The 26,403-nt window shown below is 49.9% G+C and overlaps 1 protein-coding gene across 3 annotated transcripts in view; it reads right to left on the bottom strand.

The window, feature by feature from the left end:
• Positions 1 to 26,403, bottom strand: part of Grk3 (G protein-coupled receptor kinase 3) — a 133,423-nt gene that overhangs the window by 25,927 nt on the left and 81,093 nt on the right. For 2 of the 3 annotated variants that reach the window (XM_045132678.1, XM_045132680.1), the window contains 6 exons: positions 26,184 to 26,275; positions 25,133 to 25,232; positions 15,381 to 15,459; positions 13,434 to 13,564; positions 9,340 to 9,434; positions 5,162 to 5,269 (listed from right to left, as the gene is read on the bottom strand). In XM_045132678.1, the coding sequence (XP_044988613.1) occupies positions 5,162 to 5,269; positions 9,340 to 9,434; positions 13,434 to 13,564; positions 15,381 to 15,459; positions 25,133 to 25,232; positions 26,184 to 26,275 (605 nt within the window). The remainder of the gene's footprint in view (positions 1 to 5,161; positions 5,270 to 9,339; positions 9,435 to 13,433; positions 13,565 to 15,380; positions 15,460 to 25,132; positions 25,233 to 26,183; positions 26,276 to 26,403) is intronic. The other variant, XM_045132679.1, reaches the window with a different exon arrangement.

Raw genomic sequence — 26,403 nt, 5'->3', positions numbered from 1 at the left:
GTGTGTGTGTGTGTGTGTGTGTGTGTGTGTGTGTGTATTTGAGAGAGAAACCCTACCTCGAAAAACATATATATGTATGTATGTATGTATGTATGTATGTATGGAAATGGGTGTGCCAGGGCTTCCTGCCACTGTGTGTGAACTCCAGATGCATGCACCTTTGTGTGCATTTGGCCGCATCAAACCCAGACAATCAGGTCCTGCAAGCAGGCACCTGTAACCACTGAGCTATTGCTACAGCCCTGATTTTTTTTTTTTTTTTTTTGCATTGACAGTTTAGCTACAGCCTGTATTTTTCTGGAAAGTTCCAATTTTGTAATCTACTATGTCCAGCAGGTATCAGAATGGACAGTGATTGTAGAGACCACAGTCTCTCTCTCTCTCTCGCTCTCGCTCTTGCTCTCACTCTCTCTCACTCTGGGTCACTCTCACTTGCTCTGCATAAACTAATTGGGTCAGCTAGTCTGAAGACAGGAATTAGGGCTCTCCAGGCCCCGCCAACATGGTAATTCTATTATGGAATAAATAACAGATCCGACTATGTAAGCAGTAATCCAATTCTAGATCCCCAGGGAATATAGAGAGCAGAGAACAGCTGGATTATGGGAGTCTCGAGGGAAGAGTGAGGAGGGTGCTTGCAGTCACGTTTGGGGGACAAAGGAGTTCAGCCGCTCTGTAAAGTTCCAACGGGACTCACAACAGCCTTGACGCTAGGCCTGCTTTTTCTGGGGACACACGCTGCAGGCTGCAGAGCTGGACTCGCGGGGACACACAAAGGGAGAACCTGCGGCCGGGAAGATGGCGCCGTGGGTAAAAGTACTCGCCTTGAAAGCCAAAGGCTGTTGAGGGCATCTACAGTCCCAGCAGGCCTTCAGCAAGAAAGGAGGCTGAGGGGCTGGAGAGATGGCTTAGTGGTTAAGGAGCTGGCCTGCAAAACCTAAGGACTCATGTTCGACTCTCCAGACCTCAGGTAAGCCAGACGCACAGAGGTGAGGCAAGCGTAATGTCGCACGTGCCCACTAGGTGGCGCAACAGTCTGGAGTTCAATGATTGCAGTGGCTGAGGCCCTGGCGTGCCAATCTCCTCTCTCTCTCTCTCTCTCTCTCTCTCTCTCTCTCTCTCTTCCTAAAAATTTAAAAAAGAATTTTTTAAAAACAGATAGAAAGGAGACTAAGGCAGGAAAACCTGTTAAGAGCTCTTGGTCCAGCCAACCTACCAAATGGAGGAGAGAACCATGAATGACCATAACTCAAATGATGTGGAAGGCCAGAACTGACACCCACAAATTGTCCTCTGACCTCCCCATGTGCGCCACAGCACGCCCAAGACCAAGCGTGCACACACACATACACCAAAAAAAAAGGAAAACCTCAACAGGAAATCCTAATGAAGGGCTTTCTTACATCTTTGTGGTTAAAATATAAAGAACACATTTTGAGTTCTAAAATTGAGCTCTTCATTAAAACCGGCTGGAACTTTGAGAGAGTTGTGGAGTCATCAGTGTAGCTTAAGTGTCTCATATCAGGACACAGCTCGAGGATGCTTTCCTTCCACAGCCTTCTCAGACGTCATCTTTGTCGCTTAGGACAGAGCGCAAGCGTGTCAACTTTAAAGGCACAAGTTGGTTTCAGCAAGCTTGCGAATAAATGCAAATTTGTAAGGTGGTTTGGCTTTAGTTTGTTTTCATAGTAGACAAAATGCTACATGTTCACAAGTGTGTCATGAGAAATTAATTTGTAGAGAGAGAAAAAAAAGTCACAGCACATTCTATAAAGATCCACGTTTTAATACAACACTGAGTCCCAGAATGGGGCATACAGTGGAAATATTCCAAGGCAAGACCATCCTATTCCCTTGCGTCTTATTTCAGTCCCAGTGGAAAAGCAAGATGGTGCCTACTGATTGGTAAGTATGTAAACTCAATTAAGCCAAATCAAAACAATCATCATCAACAACAAAAAAAAAAACACCCCTCGAATAGACATTAAAGGAACAAAGATTCAGGCTCTCTGGCCCTTTACATTCAACTCTGAGCATGGGCTCTGAATCTTCTAGATAGGCTATGTATATTATAATCTTCGTGGTGGTCCTATTACATGTGAATAGGAGCTGATTTTGAATGTTTCACTGATATCCCTCCTTCACTTTTATCCCCTCTCTTCTCCAGTCAATCAATCCACCCTCACATGATCCTACAATGATCTAATGCTACTTATCTGGGTGCCCTTGATCATGCCCCAAGACCTGAAAGCCATCAACAGTGGAGACCATTAATACCTATGCCTCACTCCTTCAGGAAGTAGTTGGACAGACTCGACACCCATCTTTGTTTTGTGTTTATTTGAGAATGAAAGACAGAGAGAGAGAGAGAATGGGCGCACCAGGGCCTCCAGCCACTGCAAATGAACTCGACGCGTGCGCCCCCTTGTGTGGGTCCTGGGGAATCGAGCCTCGAACCGGGGTCCTTAGGCTTCACAGGCAAGCATATAACCACTAAGCCATCTCTCCAGCCCTCAACTCCCATCTTGTTGGTGATTTTAGGCTCTCAAATTCCTGTATGGTCGAGGATGGGGGGAGATGTTAGGTAGATAGTCTAGGCATACATCATGAAAGAGGAACAAGAGAAAGACTGATTTTTATAGGCAGTCAGCCAAGGGATAGAGGCCCAAGCAAGACACGGATATCACCTTGTCCGCCCTGGCCGGACTAGAACCCATATCTAACCCAGGTTCATCCAAGATGGCCCCAGGAAATTCCCCAGCAGCAGTGGCTTCCTGCGTCTTCAAGCCCCTCTTGGGCCGGCCTCTTAAGTCCACCAACCAATCAGGTCTCTCCCTTACACAGCTGAGTCTGATGACGAGGCTCATCCTAATTGGATGTTTAATCCATAAATGGACCAGGCACATGAAAAGTCCCTCTTCGCTCCCCTGATCTGTGCTTCCTGGACCCCACTGGTAAACTCTCCCAGTTCCCAGTACAACTGGGCCAAGAGAATATAGAGAAGACCAAGAGAAAAATTTATGGGCACGATTAGGTAAGAACAAAGTCCATGAGGAAAGCAGGCAGGAAAATGCCCAGGAAAAAAAGAAATCCTCTCCCTTCCCACCCAGGCTTAGGAGAGGGAAGACACCTTTTTTGTTTTTTTTCTTTTTGGCTTGGGGATTCCTGCCAGCCCTCCTTCTGGATCCAAACTCTCCTTAAAATGAACCTCATAGTTCATAATTCATCCTTCTCTGAGTCCCTGTTTTCAATTGTTTGCTAACTCAGATAAGGACCCAAAAGTTGTGGTCCAGGGTCGAGGATCTGCTGCATCTTTATGGAATTTAATCCCTCCCTGGATCCCCCAAAAAATTTGCATCCAGTAGTGAAGGAGCTTATCAAGGACAGACCCACCTACAGTTTCCCAGGAAACGAAGAGAAACATCATGACTGTCCTCCATGAGATTTAAGAAAGGGGGAGGGGAGCTGGAGAGATGGCTTAGCAGTTAAGGTGCTTGCCCACAAAGCAAAAGGACCTCAGTTCGATTCCCCAGGACCCACATAAGGTGGCTAGAAGCCCTGGTGTGCCCATTCTCTCTTCTCTCTCTCTCTCTCTCCCTCTCTCTCAAATAAATAAATAAATAATAAATAGAGGGGAGGGGGGAGGAGGATTAATTAGGCCCATGAAGGGAAAAGCTACTTCCTCCAGGTCAGAACAATGTCTTCTGGCCCTGGATGGAGACATGGCATTCTAGGTTACCCAAAACACAAGATACAACCCCCTACCTTAACAGTTAATCTAGGGCTAGAAAGGAAGCTTAGCAGTTAAGGTGTTTTCTTGCAAAGCCTAAGGACCCAGGTTCAATTCCCCAGTACTCAAAAGAAGCCAGATGCAAAAACTGGCGTGTGCATCTTGAATTCATTTGCAGTGCCTGGAGGCAGCCCTGGTGTAGCAGTTCTCTCTCTCTCAAATAAATAAATAAAATCTTCTTTTTAAAAAAAAGAGTTAATCTGGGCTGGAAAGGTTGCTTGGTAGTTAAGGCACTTGCCTGTGAAGCTTAAGGATCCAAGTTCAATTCCCCAGTACCCATGTAAGGAGATGCACAAGGTGGTGCATGTGTCTGGAATTCATTTGCAATGGCTGAAGGCACTGGCGTACCTATTCTCTCTGTCTCTCTCTCAAATAAGTAAAGAAATAAAATAAAATGAAGAGTTTATCTACTGGACCTGCGAATGAGGTGGGAAAGAGACCACCCCTCACCAAAGTCATGCTAGCAGGTGGGAGGAAGTTGTCCGTAGACGAGAATGTGCTCATATATTGCTTTCCCCCCTGGAAGCCCCTCTCCCAGGGCTGTCCCTTGCAGATCCTGACTGGTCAGCCTAACCGATTTTTCTGTGTTCTAACTCAAAAAGTAACCTTCCTTCCCTGCTTTCTTTCTCTTCTTGGGATAGTGGCCAAAATTCCAAGCATGTTTGCCTTGATGCTCTGAGCATTCAAAAAAAAAAAAAAAACAAAAACAAAACCTCCTCTTCTTCCTTGTTACAAGACAGAAAGAAGAAAAGTCTGCAGCATTAAGTGGTGTGGAGCTCAACGTGGAAGCCACAGGCTTTGATCTTTGAGCTCCCGGACTGCCGCGGACTCGGCCAGTACCACTCCACTTTCCTCACGGCACGTGTGCGTGGGTGTGGGGGAGGCGTCTCCAGGACCACTGCATGATTTAGCATGACACCAGGGCAAGTCACTCATAAACACTTATCTCCCGTGCTGGGGCTGGAACCCAAGAAAGAAAGGGAGGGAGGGAGGGGGAGGGAAGGGGAGGGAGGGGGAGGCAGGGAAGGGGAGGGAAAGGGAGGGAGGGGGAGGGACGGAGGGGGAGGGAGGGAGGGGGAGGGAAAGGGAGGAAGGGGGAGGGACGGAGGGGGAGGGAGGGAGGGGGAGGGAAAGGGAGGGAGGGGGAGGGACGGAGGGGGAGGGAGGGAGGGGGAGGGAAAGGGAGGGAGGGGGGAGGGAGGGGGAGGGAAAGGGAGGGGGAGGGACGGAGGGGGAGGGACGGAGGGGGAGGAAGGGAGGGGGGACCTCCTGCACGTTAGGCCGGCGCTCCACCACGGAGCCGCGCCCCCAGCTCAGAACCCTTTGGGAAGGTCCTCGCGCACAGCCGACGGGGGGCGGGCGCCCACTCACCCTCGCAGGAGCTTGAAGAGCACGCAGCCCAGCGAGAACCAGTCGGCGCTGCTGTCATAGGCCGTCCCCTTCTGCAGCACCTCGGGAGCCATGTACCCGTGGGTGCCCCTGGGGGAGAGAGGAAAGGAGGTCAGCAGGGCGCGCCCACCCTGAGAGCCAGGCATGGACAAGACGGTGCCCCACTCGAGACGGCAGTGACGGCACAGAGGAGGAGAAAGCCTGGGCTGCCTCTGAGCAGTCTGCCGGGGAGGTCAATCCTCTCGCCTCTGTGAGCACGCGCGTGCACATAGATGGGAGGAAGGAGGGAGGGAGGAAGGAAAGGGAAGTAAAAGTATGCAGGAAGGAAAGAAGGGAGGGAAGGGAGGAAAAGAAGAGAAGGAAAGGAGGGAGAGAAGCAGGGAGGAATGAAAGAGGGATGCAGGAAGGAAGGAAGTAGGTGAAGGTATGAAGGGAGGAAGGAGGGAGGGAGGGAGGAAATAAATAAAATTATGAAGGAAGAAGGAAAGGAGGAAGGAAGTAGATAAAGTTAGGAAGGAAGGGAAGAAGGAACGAGGGATGAGGAAAGGAGGAAGGGAGTGATGGAGGGAAGGGAAAGGAGGGAAAGAAAGGGAGAAAGAGAGGGAGGGAGGAAGGAAGGAAGGAAGGAAGGAAGGAAGGAAGGAAGGAAGGAAGGAAGGAAGGGAAGCAGAAGCCCCGGGGAGTCTGGGTGGGGAAAGATGGGTCTTCCCAGCTCTTCTCTCCTCCCGTCAAGGGGAGCAGAGGCTCTGCTACCTTTGGGATGGCCATTACCTGCGACCCTGCAGCCTCTTGAGGCCTCACCCACTTTGCTCACTAGAGGAACCGAGTCTGATGTGACGGGTTGCTATGGGGACCGCAGGTGTGCAGGGGCTCAGCATTAGGAGGACCTGGAGGGACCCCTGTGTGCAGCAGGCGCTCAATGTCCATGTGTGACGTCCACTCCTGCTTATTCTAACCTGCTCATCCTCAGGCATCATGTGGACCTGCTTGAAACTCCCCTTGGGTCACTGAGGATGGTGGGTGGTCACTGGACCCAGGAGCCCAGGAGAATGGCTGGAAAGGGCTGGGCTAAGCTGCATTTGCAGGTGACACTGGCTTCTGGCCAGTCCTACCACACCTGGCTCTCTGCAAGGCCCCAGCCTAAGCCCCGGGGAGCCATGCTGGGAGCCGTGGAGACCTCTGCAGACAGATGTTGTCCAAACCATTTTCTGGAAAAGTTCCCTTTCAGGCTTGCCTGGAAAACCCTTTGAGATGGCCTCTCTGCCCCTAATTCCAGGGTCAAATCGAAATGCAAGAGCGGAGAGACATCGTCAAGGACAAGTGAGATGAGTTCAGACCCTTCTGCTCTGCAAGCGCACGCTGGAGGCCATCACTGCAGACCCCGGGCTGCCCACTGCCTACACCAGAGCTCCTGCCTGCTGGACGGCTGTGCCGCGGTTAACATGGGGACAATGCTTGACTGCCACCTAGATAAAGGAAGCGGGGAGTCATATGAGTCCCTGGCGATCTAGTCAATTCCATAAGAATTCCTTCGATGCCAGGCGTGGTGGCACATGCCTTTAATCCCAGCACTCGGGAGGCAGAGGTAGGAGGATCACTGTGAGTTCGAGGCCACCCTGAGACTACATAGTGAATTCCAGGTCAGCCTGGACTAGAGTGAGACCCTACTGCGAAAAACAAAAACAAAAAAGAATTCCTTCAATCATCCAGGGAGATTCCAGGTTAATTCACACCTTCAATAATCTGTGAGCCCACTGCGGAATGGACCTAGGAGAGGCTCATGTGGGTCAGGAACCTCGGCGACACACCCCTTTGTAGCTGGGGTGGCTGCGAGACGAGGTGACAATCTGGCGTTCGCTCCTGCGGCTTTGAACAGGCCTGAGAAGCCAAGTTCAGGATGAGACTTTGGTCAAAATCCTGCAGTTTCTGAAAACAGATGGCTTCAAAGCTCGCTCATAGTGACAGCGGCCGGAGCCGGTCTCAGACGGGCAGACTGTAATTGCAGCCCCACGGTGGGCAGATGTTGTATTTGAAGCAGCTGGCAAGGCATGCCCGGGGCGGCTGATATCCTGCCACCAACACAGCCGGTACCGCCGGCCTCCCCGCCGCCGCCCACGCCGGTCACTTGCTGGCTGCAGCAGGTAGCGGTGTCTGAATGGCCGACTCCTGGCACAGGCAGCGTGAAGTGGACACTTCCTGAAGTGCTTGGCAGACTTATGCCCACAATTGTAACAGGAGGAAAATATTCCTGTGCTCTTCTTTTAACAGGACAGAGAAGCAAGGCTGGCGTGACTTGGAGGAGAAATTTGAACCCAGAGCTTTGCTTCCAAAGTCTCTGCTCCTCGGTCACATAATGCTTAATTTTTGAAAGGCGGAACTCGCCGTGTAATTGTCTTCACAAAGTCAGGGCCTCGCTGTGGTCAGCTAAACACAGCCCACCGGCCCAGCGCAATCCCCTGGCAGCTGTCCAACCACCGCATCTCCCAGGGCAGACAGAACAGCCCACGGTCAGGAGCCCATGTGAACCGCAGAATCAGGCGGGCTAGGCACTGCAAGGGAGTGCCTAACTCCTTCCTTGCCTGGAAGTTAATTCTTTTCCCTGATTAATTTTGTGAACCTTTGTATTCATATTCAGTTATGACTACAGTAAATTGAAGAAATTAGCATACAAAATAGTGGCGGCACAAAAAATTCAAATGCATCTCTTTAAAAAAAAAAATGCTTGATGAACTCGTGGGAGAACCCTTTCAGCAATCACAGGGTCTGGCCTCAGAATGGTGGAGCGTCAGCCAAAGGCTGATGCTCTTATCACCGGGCCTCAGATGCCATTGAGTAAGGAGCTATCTTGACCGAAACGAGGCTGCTCACCATTCACCATTCACGCTCGACCGGAGCTTTCAAGGGTGGTTTTGATTTGATGTAGATCCTCAGAAACTATTTCAGATCAGGGCCCTACACTTCCAGTTATACAGAGAGAAAGGCTTGGAGTTCATTCTCCCTCACAGAGGGGTGGAATGAAGCCCAGGGGAGTCTCCTTGGACCACTGAGCAGAGGGAGAGAGAGAGAAACATTTGCTCAAGGCGAGACAATAAAATGCCACAGGGCTAAGATTCCCTGCTGAGGCATTTTCAAAGGCAGAGCTGAGCTCATCGGTTTTAGCCCAAATGGCACAGTGCTCAGCTTTTGCCCAGATAAAGGCATGCCCAAGAGGCCACTGTCTTCCCGGCCTGCAGGCATTCAAGCACCTGAGGCCAGGCCGGCCGCAGCTAGCACAGCGTCCTCTGAAGCTGACCGAGGTCCAAGCCTGGTCGACCGACGAGATCCCCAGATCTGACAAGACGACCCCCCCATACACAAAGCTTGAACTGCAAGTAGATAGCTGGCTTCATTCGTTTAAGAAAGAAAGAAAGAAATGCTTGGGCTAGAGAGATGGCTTAGTGGTGAAGGTGCTGGCCAGCAAAGCCAAAGGTCGCAGGATCAACTCCCCAGTACCCATGTGAAGCCAGATGTGCAAGGGGGCGCATGTGTCTGGAGTTCATGTGCAGTGGCTGGAGGCCCTGGTGTGCCTCTACTCATTCTCCCTCCCTCTCTCTCTCTCTCCCTCTCTCTCAAATAAATAAATAAAATTAACAAAAGAAGAAGAAAAGCAATTCTTGATTTCTCTGGAAACAAAAAAAGGGGGTTCCATTGATGAAACAAGCAGCAGAGAGGGAAAGTTGGCCCTAGGCCCTTAGGAGAGGGGGCAAGCCTGTGTCATTGCCTGTCACCTCACATCTCCCTGCAACGTGTGGCTCTTGCTGTATCACTTGCTACGATGGGACAAAGGGACATATTACCTCTGCTTCACAGCAGGAGAGAATGAGGGTCAAGGATTTGGATGCGTTCCTACGGGCATCAGGAGTTAGCTCAGCTTCCTGCTGACCTAGTCTGTCAGACAGATCACTGGCCCAGTTGCCCTGGGTTCAATTTGGTCCTCACACATGGTGACAGAAAGCCCCCAGTCCCGCCTCCTCTCCCACCAACAGCAATACTGGGTTCATCCTGAAAGCTCACAGCTGGTGAGAAGAAATGGAAGGAAACCAAGACAGCGCCTAGACAGTGGGCCACAGCCAGCGGAGTGACGCGGGGGAGCCCCGGGGTGGGTGGGGGGCTCTACTCACACGCTCGCATGTGGCTTCTTTTTGGAGAAGTCGCAGGCAAGGCCCAGGTCAGAGATCCTCACGTGCCCGTGTTCGTCCAGGAGGATGTTTGCAGGCTGAAGAGAAATGAAAGGTGACGATCAAGATCTCAGAGGGGGGCTGGAGAGATGGCTTAGCGGTTAAGGCGTTTGCCTACAAAGCCTAAGGATCCCGGTTCGATTCTCCAGGACCCATGTAAGCCAGATGCACAAGGGGGCGCATGCATCTGGGGTTCGTTTGCAGGGACTGGAGGCCCTAGAGCACCCATTCACTCTCTTTCTCTCCCTCTTTCTCTCTCTCAAATAAATAAATAAATAAATAATAAAATATATTTTTAAAAAGTCAGAGAGGCAGGGGAGTAGAGGTGAGGAAGCTCTGATGACCTCTAACCTATGACCTTAATCACAGTTTGTTCCCATGGGAGCAGAGCAGCTCCTTGACCTCAGCCAGCAAGGGCGGTGACCAAGGAAGGCCAAGGCATCTTTGTCCCCGATAGAAATGGTCACCCGAGGAGGGGGAGGGGGCCGCTGGGAGGATTCCTGTAAGGAAAAAGGCTGGAGGCCAGTTTGAACTGAAGAGGCAACTAGAGATCTCCGGGGCAAAGAAAGGCTGTGTGAGAGCAGTGTTGTTGAGGGACACGTCACATCTCCACAGTCACTCTGGGAACACGAGGTGGCAGCGTGGCTTCTTGCAGGGGTCTTTATATCTCCAGGGAGGGTCTCTGGCAGGGGGCTTTATATGTCAAGGTAAGGCCGTGCTAGCAGAGAGGGATGAGGGATGAGGGAGTGCTGGAAGCAAGCTACTTTCTCGTGAGACGAGCAGCCAGGTGTCCAACTCCCTCAGGGTCATAAGTCAATAGGCTGCTGGGGTCGGGGGATGGGGGAGACAGTTTTACCATCTCTGGACAGACTCCTTAGGGACAGAGTCACATGCTGAATTCCTGACCACCTCAGCAAAGACACGTGTTGGCCTTGCTAGCTCCTGCAGTTCCGAGCCACGGCTGAGCAGGGTTGGAGGAGCCTCCTGCCCACTACACCAAGAGTCATTGTGCAGCCAGGCTGGGCCTCGGAGGGGAGCAGGGCCGAGGGGTTCAGAGAATTGGGCCCGCTGCTTTCCTGGAGAGACCAAGTGTCACAGAGCCGCAAGTCCCCACAAACGACCTTTCTGCTTTTTAGGGAATGTCATCAGCCAGGGTCCTCCTGCCAAATGACCAAACAGGATTCTAACCACAACTTTGATGAAAAGCATCCTTGCAGATTAGATTCGGTCAGTGTAACCACGGGACACAGAGCTCCCCTCTGTATTACACATTGAATTACAGTCATCATAATGGTATTTTTTTTCCTGCTGGAGATCAACGATTGTTTTGCCTGAAGTAAAAATCATGCTATGCCATTATAAAACCGAAGCATGAATAACCATGAGTGACTAAAATGAAGCCCAAATAGAAATTAAATAATGCCATTGCCTCTAAAACAACTCAAAGAACAGACACAGCACAAAGATGATGAGGAACCAGTTATGCATTTGCATTAAAATGCAAAATAATAATGTCAGCAAGTACGTTACCCTTCAGTAAAACTCACATAAGGAAATAAAATGTCATGAGCCAATGTCCAATTATTTCTAATTTAATAAAAACCATGATTTCTTTCTGGTGTTTGCTCACATGAAAACTAAGGAAGCTATTCTTTTAACCTGCAGGAAGCTTTAAAACTCACAAGAAAATGTGAAAAAAATTATATGCTCAGAAGCAAAATATAACATTTCATTTATGAGATAACCTTTAAAAAATTAATTGAGGGTCAACAGAGATGGCATAGGGGTTAAGGCAGTGTTTGCCTGCAAAGCCAAAGGATCCTGGTTCAATTCTCCAGAACCCACATAAGCCAGATGCACAAGAGGGCACATGCATCTGGTGTTTGCAGTGGCTGGAGGCCCTGGCATGCCCATTCTCTCTCTCTCTCTTTCTCTGTCTCAAATATATTTTTTAAAAATTGAGGGGCTGGAGAGATGGCTTAGCAGCTAAGGTATTTGCGTGCAAAGCCAAAGGATCCTGGTTCAGCTCTCCAGAACCAATAAAAGCCGGATGCACAAGGGGACGCACATGTCTGGAGTTCGTTTGCAGTGGCTGGAGGCCCTGGCGTGCCCATTCGTTCTCTCTCTCCCTCTCTCTCTCTCTCTCTCTTCTTCTTTCTTTCAAATAAATAAATAAAATATATTTTAGTATGACCCAGCTATAGCACTCCTAGGCATATATCCAAAGGACTCATCTCATTTCCTTAGAAGTACATGCTCAACCATGTTTATTGCTGCTCAATTTATAATAGCTGGGAAATGGAACCAGCCTAGATGTCCCTCAACAGATGAGTGGATAATGAAGATGTGGTACATTTATACAATGGAGTTCTACTCAGCGGTAAAGAAAAATGAAGTTATGAAATTTGCAGAAAAATGGATGGACCTGGAAAGTATTATACTAAGTCAGGTAACCCAGGCCCAGAAAGCCAAGCGCCACATGTTCTCCCTCATATGGGGATCCTAGCTACAGATGACTGGGCTTCTGTGTGAGAATGAAAATACTTAGTAGCAGAGGCCAGTAAGTTGAAAAGGAGACATAAAGGGTGGAGAAAGGAAGGGAGGAGGATACTTAATAGGTTGATATTGTATATATGTAATTACAATGATTGTAATGGGGAGGTAATATGATTGAGAATGGAATTTCAAACGGGAAAGTGTGGGGGTGGGGAGGGAGGGAATTACCATGGGATATATTTTATAATCATGGAAAATGTTAATAAAAATTTAAAAAAAAAAAAAAAAAAAAAAAATATATATTTTAGAAATTAATTGAGGGATGGAGAGATGGCTCAGTGGTTAAGGCTCTTGCCTGCAAAGCCTGACGGCCCAGGTTCAATTCCCCAGTACTCACATGAAGCCAGATGCACAAAATTGCACATGCATCTGGAGTTTGTTTGCAACAGCAAGAAGCCCTGGTGTGCCCATTCTCTCCCTCTCTCTCTCTCTCTCTCTCAATAAATAAATAAATAAAGTATTGTAGAAAAAAATGAATTGATAGCTGGGTGTGGTGGCCCTTGCCTGTAATCCCAGCACCTGGGAGGCAGAGACAGGAGACTCTTAAGTTCCAAGCAAGCCTCAGCTGCGCAGTGAGACATAGGAGAGAGGAAGGAAGGGAAGGAAAGAAGGAGGGAGTGAGGGGACATCTTCAGCCGCTCAGAGAAAGGCACACAGCTGCGTGTCAGCGGCTGCCGCGTGTTCCCAAAAGCTGAAATGACGGAGAGCCCAGTGCTTTCTCTTCTCGTCCTACCGGCAAAACGCCACACCTACCAAGTCTCCTTTCGTTATTATTTACAAAAAAATATTTTTAAAAATGATTTAAAAAATATTTTTATGTCTTATTTATTTATTTGAGAGAGGGAGAGAGAGAATGGGCATCAGGGCCACTAGTCACTGCAAACAAACTCCAGACACACGCACCACTCTGTGCATCTGGATTTACGTGGGTACTGGGGAATCGAACCTGGGTACTTAGGCTTTGCAGGCAAGTGCCTTAACCGCTAAGCCATCACTCCAGCCCTCCACTGGGTTTTAAGGTAATCTCCACACGATGTAGAGCCGGGAGATGAGACTGGCCTTTGGAGAAGTTTTGCTGGCTGAGTGGCCACCTGCCGCGTCTCGCTGACCACCCTCGCCTCCAGAGAAGCCAGGGCTCAGGCTCTCTGCACCTCGGCTCATCGGCTCCTAAGACCTGTAATTCTAGCACCTGGGCCGCTTGCCCTTCTCCAGGCCTGACAGCACCGTGGCTGGACAGCTTGCTTTGCGAATGTCCACTGAGCTACAGTTAGGTTCAATGGGAAACACCCAAAACGCGACTCCTGTGTCCTTCGTCAGTGTAGTGCGCTGGACCCAGGCACTGTAGTGGGCGGCAAGCTCGCCACGGTGACAGGGTTAGGTGTGGGGCCCACCCCTGCAGAGCTCGGATGGGGTTCGGAGGAAAGTGGCAGCACCCAAGGACGAGAGTGGGGACTTGTAGGGGACCCCGGGACCCTTCTCACCTTCAGGTCCCTGTACACGAGGAAGCGGGCGTGCATGTGCTCCAGGCCCATGATGATCTCCGCGGCGTAGAAGCGCATCTCCCTCTCGGAAAACACGCCGTGCTGCGAGAGGTGGTAATGCAAGTCGCCCCCTGCAATGCAGACGCAGGGGCTGTCATGGCGTGCTCGTGTCCTTTAGAGGAGACAAAAACATCACTCGTGTCCCAGGGGAACAGGACGCCACGGAGAAGGGGAACGAGGCGTCGGCTTCTGCTCTACACGCAGCCTTGATTTCTGTAGTTTGGCCAAAGACCACAGCAGGAAGGATGGGCGGGACCAAGCGACAGGACAAAGCTTCCATCGCAAGGGCGGTGGCCCAGCCTCCAGTTATGCCATCAAGGGTGGGACCAGGTGACCTTCTCTGGCTACATCAGCCCAGTCACTGATGGACCAGAGAGGTCCAAAGCCAGATGAGCGTCTGCCTGGACAGACCACCATCACCACTGCCATCCCTGAAGCTAAAAACCCCTCACAAGGAGCAATCAGAACTGCTAACATCCAGACAGTGGCTGTTGGAGTGCCCTCAGCAAAGTTCCTTCAGCTTTGCCTTGATAAGACAAGGTTAGAAAAAGGCGATAACGGTGAAGCCAGGCGTGGTGGCGCACGCCTTTGATCCCCCAGCACTCGGGAGGCAGAGGTAGGAGGATTGCTGTGAGTTCGAGACCAGCCTGAGACTACAGAGTGAATTCTGAGTCAGCCTGGGCTCTAGTGAGACCCTACCGTGAAAAACAAAAATCAACCACAGAAAAAAGAAAAGGGCAGTAATCGTGGATGGAGAATATCCAACCGTGGGGGGAAAGCCTCTACCAGCACAGCAAGCTGCTGCGTGCCCAGCTCCACAGCCCTTGCGTGTAGGGGCCTCTTCCCCTCCTCACACAAGTACCGAGCCACACGCAAAAGGCCCAAGACCCTCTCCCATGGGTCAGCGAGGGGAAGGACACTTCGCCACCCCTGCCCGGCCCCGACTAGGGCTGCCTCTTCTTTTTTTTTTGTTTTTGCTTTTGTTTTTCAAGGTAGGGTCTTGCTGTAGCCCAAGCTGACCTGGAATTCACTATGGAGTCTCAGGGTGGCCTCGAACTCACGGTGATCCTCCTACCTCTGCCTCCCGGGTGCTGGGATGAAAAGCGTGCGCCACCACGCCCGGTCTAGTACTGCCTTTTCTGACTGCCACAAGCCGGGTCATGAAGAATCTGACTTCCTCGGCTTACTGTGTCTTTGAATTTTCTTCACATTTTTGGAATGATCTGGGTTTAAAGCAAGTACTCAAGCTATAATAGAACTTGAAGTGAACTTCAAAAATAAATAAATTTTTAAAAATCTCCAGGCATCTAAATGGCTGAATTGTATGACTTTTTATATCCAGTCATCTTACTAAAAATATTCTCAGTGTACACCATGTCACTTTCTCATATTAGAAAGCGCTTTTCCAGCGGAATATTCTTTTGGCATCTTCAGCGTAGCCATTCATGGCTGAAACGGCGAGTCCAGAAGATTCTGAAGGCCTGGAGGACGGGGCCAGGGCTGAACCCACACAAGAGGGTCCTTCTGAGTTGGCAGCTAGCTGCTCGTCTGTCTTTGGCCTATGTTCCTGGGAGGCACCGAGACCCAGGAAATGAGGCAGTTCAAGACCTGGGGCAGCTTTGGTCCAGAAAAACCCAAACTTCCCAGCTTGTGTTTGTTTCATGAGAGCATTTTCTACAAGGTCCAGCCTCCTGGGAGGGGTGTTGGGGGGGTGGAATGGCAGGCTGGGAGGGAATTCGCAGTCAGCGTTGGACAATGGATCACAACCGGAAATGGCAGGGTAAGGTACCCTCAAACGTCAGGGGACCTGATTCCTGGGAAGAACCAGGATGCTGGCTCAAAAGGCACCGGGAGCCCTTGGCGCGCTCCGGGCCTGGGTTAGCTTACCATTCATCAGGTCGAGGACGAAGCACAGCTTGTCTGGGGTGTGGAAGGCATAGGTCATGCAGACGATGAAGGGACAGTCCTAGGACAGACAGACACAGTCTGAGGGGAACAGAAGCTATTCTGGAAATACACGCATCACTGGACATCCCATGTGGCGGACTCTGGCCCAGCCACCACCCAGCACACCTCCTCAGTGACCCTGGAAGCCAGCGAGCTGTGGGTCGGCCAGGGGCACATGACTCATCAGCAGAGCGGTGGACATGAGCCTCTGTCACTCGGATTCCATCCAGATGCTCTCACTGCTCCCACCCCTACAAGAGGCTCATCCTACACAGCACTACCATCTCCCTGGGCCTTTTGCTGGTCAGGATTCCAGTTTTGGCCAGTCAGACACACGCCTGGATGGAATCTTTGCTTCTGATCTCAGAAGAACCATGCCGGAGTAGGGAATGGTGGCCATGCTGCTGTTCTGAAACACGGCAGAACGAAATAGGGTTAAATAAGCTTTTGGCCAGGTGTGGTGGCGCAGCCTTTAATCCCAGCACTCAGGAGGCAGAGGTAGGAGGACTGCTGTGAGTTCAAGGCCACCCTGAGACTACATAGGGAATTCCAGGTCACCCTGGGCTAGAATGAGACCCTACCTTGAAAAATCCAAATAATAATAATAACATAAAAATAAAAAGTGAATAAAAACTCGATAAATTGATTCTAAAGTTTATGGAAATGTGAACAGGCAAATTTTATGGGCATACTTCAAAGAAAATAGCTGGAAAAGTTGCAAAGTTGATAAGGTTTCTTATAAAATGATAACAATTCAGACAAGCCAGCGTGTCAGGAGCATCCTGAAATAGACTCACATATAAACAGTCACATGAGGCATGACAAAGGTGTCACGGAGGCCAGGAGAGGCCAGGGTGGCCTTTTCCAAGTAGTAACACTGCCGCAACTGAGCCTCTGTGCCGTAAAGATCAAACTCCAGCCGGTACCTCATCACTGCACTTAGACGTCAGTGGAAATAGCAAAGATTAAAAGAAAACTTCTTAGCGGTTAAGGTGCTTGTCTGCCAAGCCTGCGGACCTACGTTCGCCTCTCCAGGCCCCACGTAAGCCAGACGCACAAGATGACACAAGTGTGCAAGGCTGCCCATGCGCACAAGGTGACACAGGTGTGCAAGGCCGCACATGCGCACAAGGGGGCGCTCCGTCTGGAGTTCGGCTGCACTGGCTAGAGGCCCTGGTGCACCAATTCTCTTTCTCTCTCTTGTTAAAAAAAAAAAAAAAAAAAAACCTTCTAGAGGAAAACACACAAGAATATCTTCATGATCTAAAGACCAGTAAAGATTTCTTCTTAATCAGGCCATAAAAAAAAAAAACACCAACAAATACTGATAAACTGGCCAGTCATAACATTAACAATTTCTTCATGTTGAACGACAAGATACGCTGTCATGAGCATCAAAAGCAAGGCACAAAGCGGAAGGAGATATTTGTACCTTTTACACACACAAGGGACTCATCTGGAATATACAAATGATGCTTTTCATTTATTTGTAAGCAGAGGGTGGGGGGAGAGGGAGAGAAAAGACAGGTAGAGAAAAAGAAAGGGCGCACCAGGGCTCCAGCCGCTGCAAATGAACTCCAGATGCATGTGTCACCTGGTGCATCTGGCTTTACACAGGTACTAGGGAATCAAACTGGGGTCATTAGGCTTTGCAGGCAAGAGCCTTAAACACTGAGCCATATCTCCAACTTCATAAATACTTCTTTTAAATCTAGAAAGAAAAAGGCAAATAATCCAATAAAAATACCAAAACTGTTGGCTCATTCATTCATTCATTCAGCTCTTTAAAAAAATATATATTATATTTATTTATTTGAGAGAGAGAAAGAGGCAGGAAAGAGGGAGAGAATGGGCTTGCCAGGGCATCCAGCCACTGCAAACAAACTCCAGATTCATGCGCCCCCTTGTACATCTGGCTTACATGGGTTCTGGGGAATCAAGCCAGGGTCCTTTGGCTTTGCAGGCAAACGCCTTAACCTCTAAGCCCTCACTCAGCTCTTCACAGAGCAGGATTCCACACGGCCCACAACCTCTGGGCAGATATGCAAATTCAAGTGTCTTCAAGGAAGGACAGGTTAAAACCACAACGCACTGTCACTAAACCCAGAAGAACAGCTGAAGGCAAAAGCTTTGTTAATGCCAGGCGGTTGGAAGGTGTGGGGTGAGGGGAATTTTCCTGCTACATGGCCGCTGGAAGTAGAAAATGGTACAAGGGCTCAAAGCCAGCCATTGGAGGGGTACTGGCCAAGGCCAAGCACTGCCTGACAACCCCATGACAAGGTACCCCAAGGTGGGCAGCTAACAGCAATGTGCCCCAAGGCGCCAGGATCCTTGTGCAAGAATGTGTTAAATAGCGAACTTCTTCTGTAGGCTGAACAGTTTGGGGCTTTGCAGGTCACATGCAGCCTCCGTTATCTATTCCCCTTGCTTCCTTTCCTCACAGTCTTTTAAAAACGTACCCTTGGGCTGGAGAGATGGCTAAGTGGTTAAGGCGTCTGCCTGCAAAGCCAAAGGATCTCGGTTCGATTCCCCAGGACCTACCTAATACAGATACACAAGGAGACGCATACATCTGGAGTTCGTTTGCAGTGGCTGGAGGCCCTGGTGCACCCATTCTATGTTTTTCTCTCTTTCTCAAATAAGTAAATAAAATATATTTTTTAATGTGCCCTTCCTAGCTCGTGGGATGTCTAAAATAAGGCCACAGGCTGGATTTGGTCCCAGGGCCACACAGAGTTAGCTCATCCTGAGCTCCTGTCACTGGCAACAAGGGAGAGCTCACACCCGCTGAGGAGTGAGGAGGACACACAAAGAAGCCCAGTCTTAAAAAGGTCAAACAGAATTGGCAGAGCTGACAGCTGGGGAGATGGCCCAGCGGTTAAAGGCGCTTGCCAGCAAAGCCTGATAACCTAGGTTCGATTCCCCAGTACCCACATAAGCCAGACGCACATGGCGGCACATAGGTCTGGAGTTCGTTAGTGGCTGAAGGCCCTGGTATGCCCATTCTCTCTCTCTCTCCTTATCTGCCCTCTCTCTCTCCCAAATAAATGAATAAATAAAATATTAAAAAAATAAAAATAGAAATAAAAGAGAACTGAGCCACAATACTAGAATTCCGGGGTTAGTGACCCCACAGGCACAAGGTCATGGTAACTTCAGCTGCTGGCCCGGTGCTGAAAACACACGTGCAGAGCCTAGCAAACGTCACCAGGGCTCTGCCGGACCATCGCTGGCTCCACTCAGACAGTTTGTAAATGCCACCCACACGACTCAGATTTAAACCTGGCTGGCCCGGTTTCTCAACACCCACTTTCTCCTCAGACGTAGTGGATTATTAAATTCCAGGGAGAAAAAAAAAAATAGCTATGGTTCCACAGGATAATCTGTGCACAGAGTTTGCATGCTTAAAACCTCTGCTAAGGGCTTACAGACAATTTTACAACTGGAGATCATGACCTTGAACTCAATTTCCATAAGCCTTCCAGAGAAAATTACAGCGTGTGGAATTACAAGATCCATCTCGTTTCCACGTATTCCTTAAGAGTTCTGTTTGGATGGCGTATTTGCTGCCTCCAAGGTTTGTTTTGCCTTGAGCACACAAAATGCAGGGCTTGGCTCCTGCTCTGAGCCCTGTGGCTTCCTGGGGAGTCCCCTGCTGCCCCACACTTCTCCTTGAGGCGTGTAGACTGTCTCACACTCTGGGCAGAACTGGAACTCAAGGAAAGCCAGGGTCTTTCCCAGCTAGCACTGGGGACTGCATCATGTCACCAGGGGACAAGCAGGCCCTCCAGGGCGTTTCTGAATATAGTGGCATGTGATGTTTCTAATAAGAGTCTGAAGAAAACAGAAAAAAAAAAAAGGCCAAGGTCTCCGTACAATATAATCTGATTAAGCTAGGGCACAGACTTTACATTTCAAATAATAGGTTACTAAAAGAAGAAAGAAAAAAAAAACACCAGACCTCACGTCTTTTATTCAAACACAGAGAAAGCAGTGTCACTAAAAGAGGAAATGACTTTCCTGAGGTCACAGGGAAATGGGTATGGAATACGCAAACCCAGCAATAACCCCACCGGGGAGGGTCAGCCATGGATGGGGCGGGGGAGAAAGGCTATGAGTATAACCTGATAGGAAAATGACCAACCAACAGAGTCATAAAATAAAATTCATGATCAATTTAAAAAATAGTGGAGGGCTGGAGAGATGGCTTAGCGGTCAAGCGCTTGCCTGTGAAGCCTAAGGACCCCGGTTTGAGGCTCGATTCCCCAGGACCCACATTAGCCAGATGCACAAGGGGGCGCACACGTCTGGAGTTCGTTTGCAGTGGCTGGAGGCCCTGGCACGCCCATTTTCTCTCTCTCTCTCTCTCTCTCTCTCTCTCTCTCTCTCTCTCTGCCTCTTTCTCTGTCAGTCACTTTCAAATAAATAAAAGTAAACAAAAAAAATATATAGTTTTTTAAATAGTGGAGGGCTGAGTTAGAGGGAGGAAGGGGATCGGGAAAAGACAGCAGGAAGCGAGGTGACTGTGATTAAAATACATTTTGTACCTACATAAAAAGTCAGCAATGAAATAAATAGACAAGGGACTACCTGGAAAGAAGGGATTCAGCAGAGGGGCATAAGAGAGGGCGAAAGGGAAGGGTGCTGGGAGGGGACTATGATCATGATATATATATGTATGGCTGTTGTCAACAACAAGTTTAAACAAAATAAAAATAAACAAGTAAATACCATAAAAATTTTTGAGCAAGCCGGGCATGGTGGCGCACACCTTTAGTTCCAGCACTCGAGAGGCAGAGGGAGGAGGATCACTGTGAGTTTGAGCCCACCCTGAGACTACATAGTGAATTCCAAGTCAGCCTGGGCTAGAGTGAAACCCAACCTCAAAAAAGAAAAAGAAAAAAAAAATTTTTTTTGAGCAAAAAAAAAAAGAGTGACTAGAGAGATGACTCAGAGGTTAAAGGCATTTGCTTACAAAGCCTGACGGCCCAGGTTCGATTCCCCAGTAGCCATATGAAGCCAAATGACACATGCATCAGGAGTTTATTTTGCATTGGCAAAAAGTCCCCCGCCCACACCCACACCCCGGTGAGCGCATTTACTCTCTCTTTCATTCTCTCTGATTGCAAATAAATAAAAATATCTTTTTTAAAAAAGCAAACCCTACCTCCCCTGAGTGTCCCCGGCTCTTCTCTGTCCTGTATTCTTCATAAGGCAGATGGCCCAGTACTGGGTACAGACAACATGGCCCTAACTCATCAAAGGCCTAAACAAGCGCCCAGCGTGGCTTGTCACAGCCGGAGACAGTGCCCCTAGAGTGAACTCTGTCCAGAACTGCAGGCAGGACCAGTCGTCCCCGGGGGATGAGGACCGGAGCCCAAACGCAGCAAACACAGATGGCAGCCATGGGCCCTGCTCGGCCGGCCTGCCTTCCCGCTGGGTAACTTTCCTTTTTGGTGACTTGGAGCAGAACCCCACAGTCCGTCCTCCCCCAGCCCCGCAAGATCTCTAGAAAACATCCCCACCCTCTGCATTGGGTGAAACAAAGATCGGCTGCTTCCCCAGTGCCCAGCGCACAGAAGAAAACCTGGCTTTGCCGCCTGAGCTACAGTCTCGCTGCACTTACTACTGACGCGTGCGAAATACAAGTTTCGTGAAGGGGGAAGAGCGGGGTGTCACTCCAGAACCCACTGCCTGCGCTTCTCATCACCCAAAAGCTGAGCAGATACCACAGTGAGTTTCACATGGGGTCCAGGACCCACAGGGCCCAGTGCTAATCAGCCTGACAGTGTGGATGTCAGCTTAGTGAAAAGCGAGGAGGTCCTGGCAGAACTGTCCCCCAAGCCGGTGGACCAAGGAAACCTCTATGAAACTGACGAGCGGCGTGGGAAGCGTCTCCTTGCTCCGCACAGTCACATCGGGCCGCTGGGCTCCCTGTGAAAAAAACGCTCCACCCCACCCCCATTCTCAGATGTTCTCACACCCTTGAACTTGGCCTGGAAGGCTTCCCATGGTCGGGTCTGGCCTGCCGCTCTCTCCCCTGCTATCACTCCCAACTTCTGCACGGTGTTGCTTTTCTGAGCTCCCCAGTCCTCCAGCGTTGGGGACACGGACGGCCACTGCTGCCTTCCCGAGCTCCACCTGAGGTCAGAGGTGCCTTAGCTGACAACTTTATCCATTGAGCAAAGCCTCGCCCAACGTAGAGCTGTGGGCCAAGGCTCTTGCCAGTTATTGGCACACGCTCCCTAAAGGCAGAAAACAGTCAGGTCTTGAGGTCGTGGCCCATGGCAGCGCCTGGCCCAGTCCCCTCCTCACCCCCTGCAGCCACCCAATTGCAGGTCAGTAAGGTTTGCTTCGGAGGAAGCCACAAACTTACTGAGTGTTCAATCCTAGCTGTGGACACACTGCTCCTGGCTGTGTGCCCCTTGCACACCCTTTCTAACACACCAGCCCGGCAGGGTAGCTCCCGCTCTTGCTCTGGGAGTAAGCAATGGGAAAGACCCTGTGGTGGTTTGAATAGAATAGATGGCCCCCAATATATTCAGTTTTTTTTATTGTGTGTCATTTGCATCTGCAGCCACCTGGCTGGAGGCAGTGTCACTGGGTGGATCTTAAGGCGTGGTGGTGGGTTTCAGATTTCAATCTAAAGATACGCAAAGTGTGCCTAGCTGGAGTTCCTGAAGTGTGCAGTGTGGCTTTTGGCTTTTTGGCTGGTGCTTCCTCTCTCGCTGCTTGGACCTGTGAAAGCAGGCCAGCTTCTTCTGCCATTATGGAACTTCCCCTGGGTCTGTAAGTGTCAATAAATAGCCCTTCCTCCATAACTGTGCCTGGTCTGGAAGTTCATCTCAGCGGACCTGAGTTTGTCTGCTACAGCCCCAATCAAAGATTAGGGGCTAAAAGAAAAAAAAAGGAAGGAAAAAAAAATCAAATTTCCAGTTAAAAAAAAGAAAAGCAGGGAGGCAGTTCAGTCCCCTCCCACCCCAGAAACCTACAGACAGGGGCTGATCCAAGGCCCCACAGAAGCTAGGAGCGTTTACACCAAGCATTACTAAAAACCTGCCAAAAAACTGGGCGTGGAGGCGCACGCCTTTAATCCCAGCACTCAGGAGGCAGAGGTAGGAGGATCACTGTGAGTTCCAGGCCACCCGGAGACTACATAGTGAATTCTAGGTCAGTCTGAGCTAGAGTGAGACCCCCCTTGTGTGAATAAAGAAAATGTCCTTCTATTTTTCCAACATCAAAACATTTTCCCCATAGGCTGTCTTGAAAATAAAATGGGGCTCTGTGATAACTCATCAAAAATTAATATTTTAATAACTATTTTCAATGCTCCATGAGTATGTGGATGCTTGAAATCTAACACACTGACGAGTGCAGGAGAAACTGGAAGCCAATGTCCCCACTGCCTGGCGCAGCGAGCAGGCCACCCAGGTCCCGTCAGGTGAGCTTGGCCACTCTCACAAGCCACTCTTAGTGAAAGGCTGGGTGTCCACTCACGGCAGGACAGAAGCACATAATCAGTCATCATTCAGAGCCAGTCACCACTGGTCACAGCTCAGCTAAGTTACGCAATTCTCTCGCTTCAGCAGAAACTTCTAGCAGCACTTAAGACCGACGTGACAATTATCACCAATCGCAACGCATTCAAGACGGTTCGGATACAAAACCACACGATGAGATGAAAGGCGCCCTTGAGTCCCGGTGTCCAGGGATGGAAAGCAGGGACGTGTCCGCCTCTGGGTCTCCACAGCCCTCTCAGCCGTCGATGGCTTTCATTAGCCATCAGAGTTTGGACCTTTCACGTCCCCTTGGCAAAGAGGCCCTTGCGCAGAACTCAGCGGCCAGTCAGAAGTCTGCCGGCATTAGTGTTACGCATTGAATTCGCGAGTGAGCTATGCAGTGAGGCTGCCCTGAGCCCTGGCTCCTCATCCCTGCCCCGCTCTGGGGCTAGCTGACACCTCTCTGATTTCTACACCCCCTTGCAGGGTTCTGAGGGGAAGGAGTTCTGGCTCAACATTGTTTGTTTGGTTTGGGGTTTTTTGTTTGTTTGTTTTTTCGAGGAAGAGTCTCACTCTAGCCCAGGCCGACCTGGAATTCACTATGTAGTCTCAGGGTGGCCTTGAACTCATGGCGATCCTCCTACCTCTGCCTCCTGAGTGCTGGGATTAAAGGTGTGCGCCACCACGCCCGGTTCAATGTGTATTTTATGTGTATAAACACATACAAAAACACTGGAGGATAGGGCTTGAGAGGTGGCTTAGCAGTTAACGCACTTGCCTGCAAAGCCTAACAACCCAAGTTCAATCCTCCAGTACCCACGTAAAGCCAGATGCACAAAGTGATGCACGCATCCGGAGTTCATTTGCAGTGACCAGAAGCCCTGGTGAGACCACTCTCTCTGTCTCTCTTCTCTCCATCTCTCTCTGCTAGCAAATAAATATTTTTTTAATTTAAAAAATATTTTATTTATTTATTTGAGGGGGGAGCAGATAGAGAGAGAGATAATGGGTGTGCCAGGGCCTCCAGCCACTGCAAACAAACTCCAGATGTATGCCCCGCCCTGTGATTCTGGCTTATGTGGGTACTGGGGAATTGAACCTGGCTCCTTCAGCTTTGCAGGCAAGCACCTCAGCCACTAAGCCATTTCTCCATCCCCCAAATATTTTTTTTTTAAGCCGCCGGGGATGTGGGTTTTTGCTTGTTTGTAGGACCCAGAGAGAAGCCGGGGCTTTGGCCTTGTGTGTGCCTGTCAAGGGCTCTGTCCCCGAGCCACGCTTCCAGCCCCAAAGCCAAGGTCCCCACAGCCGAGGGTTTCAGAAGCCACGGTGGGAACCTTATTACCCAGCAAAATCACCCCGGAGTAAGGGCGCATTTCCACACGCGGCTCTGTGAACAGCAACTTGGCACACAAATAAAATGCCCCTACGCGGACAGGCAGGATGGAGGTGGCAGCGGCCTCAGGGAGCACAGACAGAGAGTCGCCCTTGAAGCCCGAAGCCCAAAGGACAGTTCAGAGGGGACCAAACCATGACCACATCCTCTCTGTCTTGCTCATGAAGGGCAGGAGTGATTTCCTTCTCGGAGGGTTAGTCCACCATGTAGACAATTTTTCACTATTTTCAAGTGATTTTTTTTAACAAATTAACCCTTTGAGAGCACTATCTCATTTTTTTTAATTTTTTTAAAATTTTTTATTTATTTATTTGAGAGCGACAGACACAGAAAAAGACAGATAGAGGGAGAGAGAGAGAATGGGCGCGCCAGGGCCTCCAGCCTCTGCAAACGAACTCCAGACGCGTGCGCCCCCTTGTGCATCTGACTAACGTGGGACCTGGGGAACCGAGCCTCGAACCGGGGTCCTTAGGCTTCACAGGCAAGCGCTTAACCGCTAAGCCATCTGTCCAGCCCTCAAGTGATATTTATAAAAATATTTTTCTCCATTACAAAGAAGGAAACCGGGGTACGTGGACGGGCATAAAGGAAGTGGTGTGTGTGTGTGTGCGTGTGCAATGGAGGGAGCTATACTTTCCTGACCCAGCACCCAGGTAGAAAAGAAAGAAAAAACCATGCTCTGCCCCATTCTGGCACCATCCCACCACGGAGTCCAGTAGCAAAGCCAAAACCAACGTGCCCTGCTATGAAACACCAGCCTCTAGAAGCCTCTAGAAGAGACGCCAGACCTGGGCACTTACCCCGGTGCTGACGAGAGACAGCATGATCCTCTCGTTCAAGGCCAGCGTCTCCCCCTGCTTCATCTTGATCCGCTTCTTATCCAAGCACTTCATCGCGTACCTGGGAACAAGCAGAGACGGCTGCAGGAGCCGCAGCACCAACGCAGCTGACGGACGGCAGCGGAACGCCCACGCACGCACACCACACGCCGCACAGAGAAGACACAAGAGGCCTGGCTGAGAGGTTAAGGCACTTGCCTGCAAAGCCAGAGGACCCAGGTTCGATTCCCCAGGACCCATGTTAGCCAGAGCCTGTGTCTGGAGTTCGTTTACAGTGGCTGGAGGCCTTGGTGTGCCCATTCTTTCTCTCTCCCTTTCTCTATCTGCCTCTCTTCCTCAAATAAATAAGTAAATAATTTTTAAAAAGAAATATCCATTTTGCACATGCTATGGAGAAAAAAAAAGTAGTCACTCAGTAATGAAGAGATTCTACCATCAATTGGGTAGAAGACACAGATTTAAAAAATATGCTGGGCTGGAGAGATGGCTCAGTGGTTAAGGTGCTTGCCTGCAAAGGCTAAGGGCCCAGGTTCTATTCCCCAGGACCCACATAAAGCCAAATGCACAAGGTGGCACACGCGCCTGGAGTTCATTGCAGTGGCTAAAGGCCCTGGCGCCCCCATTCTCTCTCTCTCTCTCCCTCTTTCTCTCTCACATATAATAAACACAATATTAAATAAAACTCTTCCTTTAAGAAAAACACAATGTGGAGGGATGTAGACAAACTTAAGAAAATCAGAGTGTACATTCCTACTGGTGGGGGGCTAAAGCTCCCAGGCCACTGGATGTCAGGAAATCCCTCCTCCCCATTTAGCTGTGGACCTCCCCGACACCCCCACCCCGACTCTCCTCCTACAGCCCTAGCCATGGGCCTTTGCCAGGCACCTCTTCAGCTGCCCGGCAGTCCTGGGAGGCCAAGGTCAGGCTTACCATCCACTCCCCATGACTAATGGGCAACCAAGGCTTCAAACACTCATAACAGTTCCAGTAAAAGTGGAGGCAGAAGGCTTACATTTTGCCGGTGTCTGCTTTCCTGCAACCGTACACTTCCCCAAATCCTCCTCGTCCAATAATCCTATGCACACTGAAGTCATTCATGGTCAACTGTGGAAGCAAAAGGTACAAAATGATCACATGACATCACATAGAGTCATGCCGTTACAAACATTTCTATTTTCATACAAAATGAACACATGGCATCACATAGACTCATGCCATTACAAACATTTCTA

This window comes from Jaculus jaculus, chromosome 13 (assembly GCF_020740685.1).
Source record: "Jaculus jaculus isolate mJacJac1 chromosome 13, mJacJac1.mat.Y.cur, whole genome shotgun sequence".
NCBI lineage: Eukaryota > Metazoa > Chordata > Mammalia > Rodentia > Dipodidae > Jaculus > Jaculus jaculus.
The sequence above is the reverse complement of the archived record's forward strand: the minus strand, read 5'-3'. Positions and strand labels throughout refer to the sequence as shown.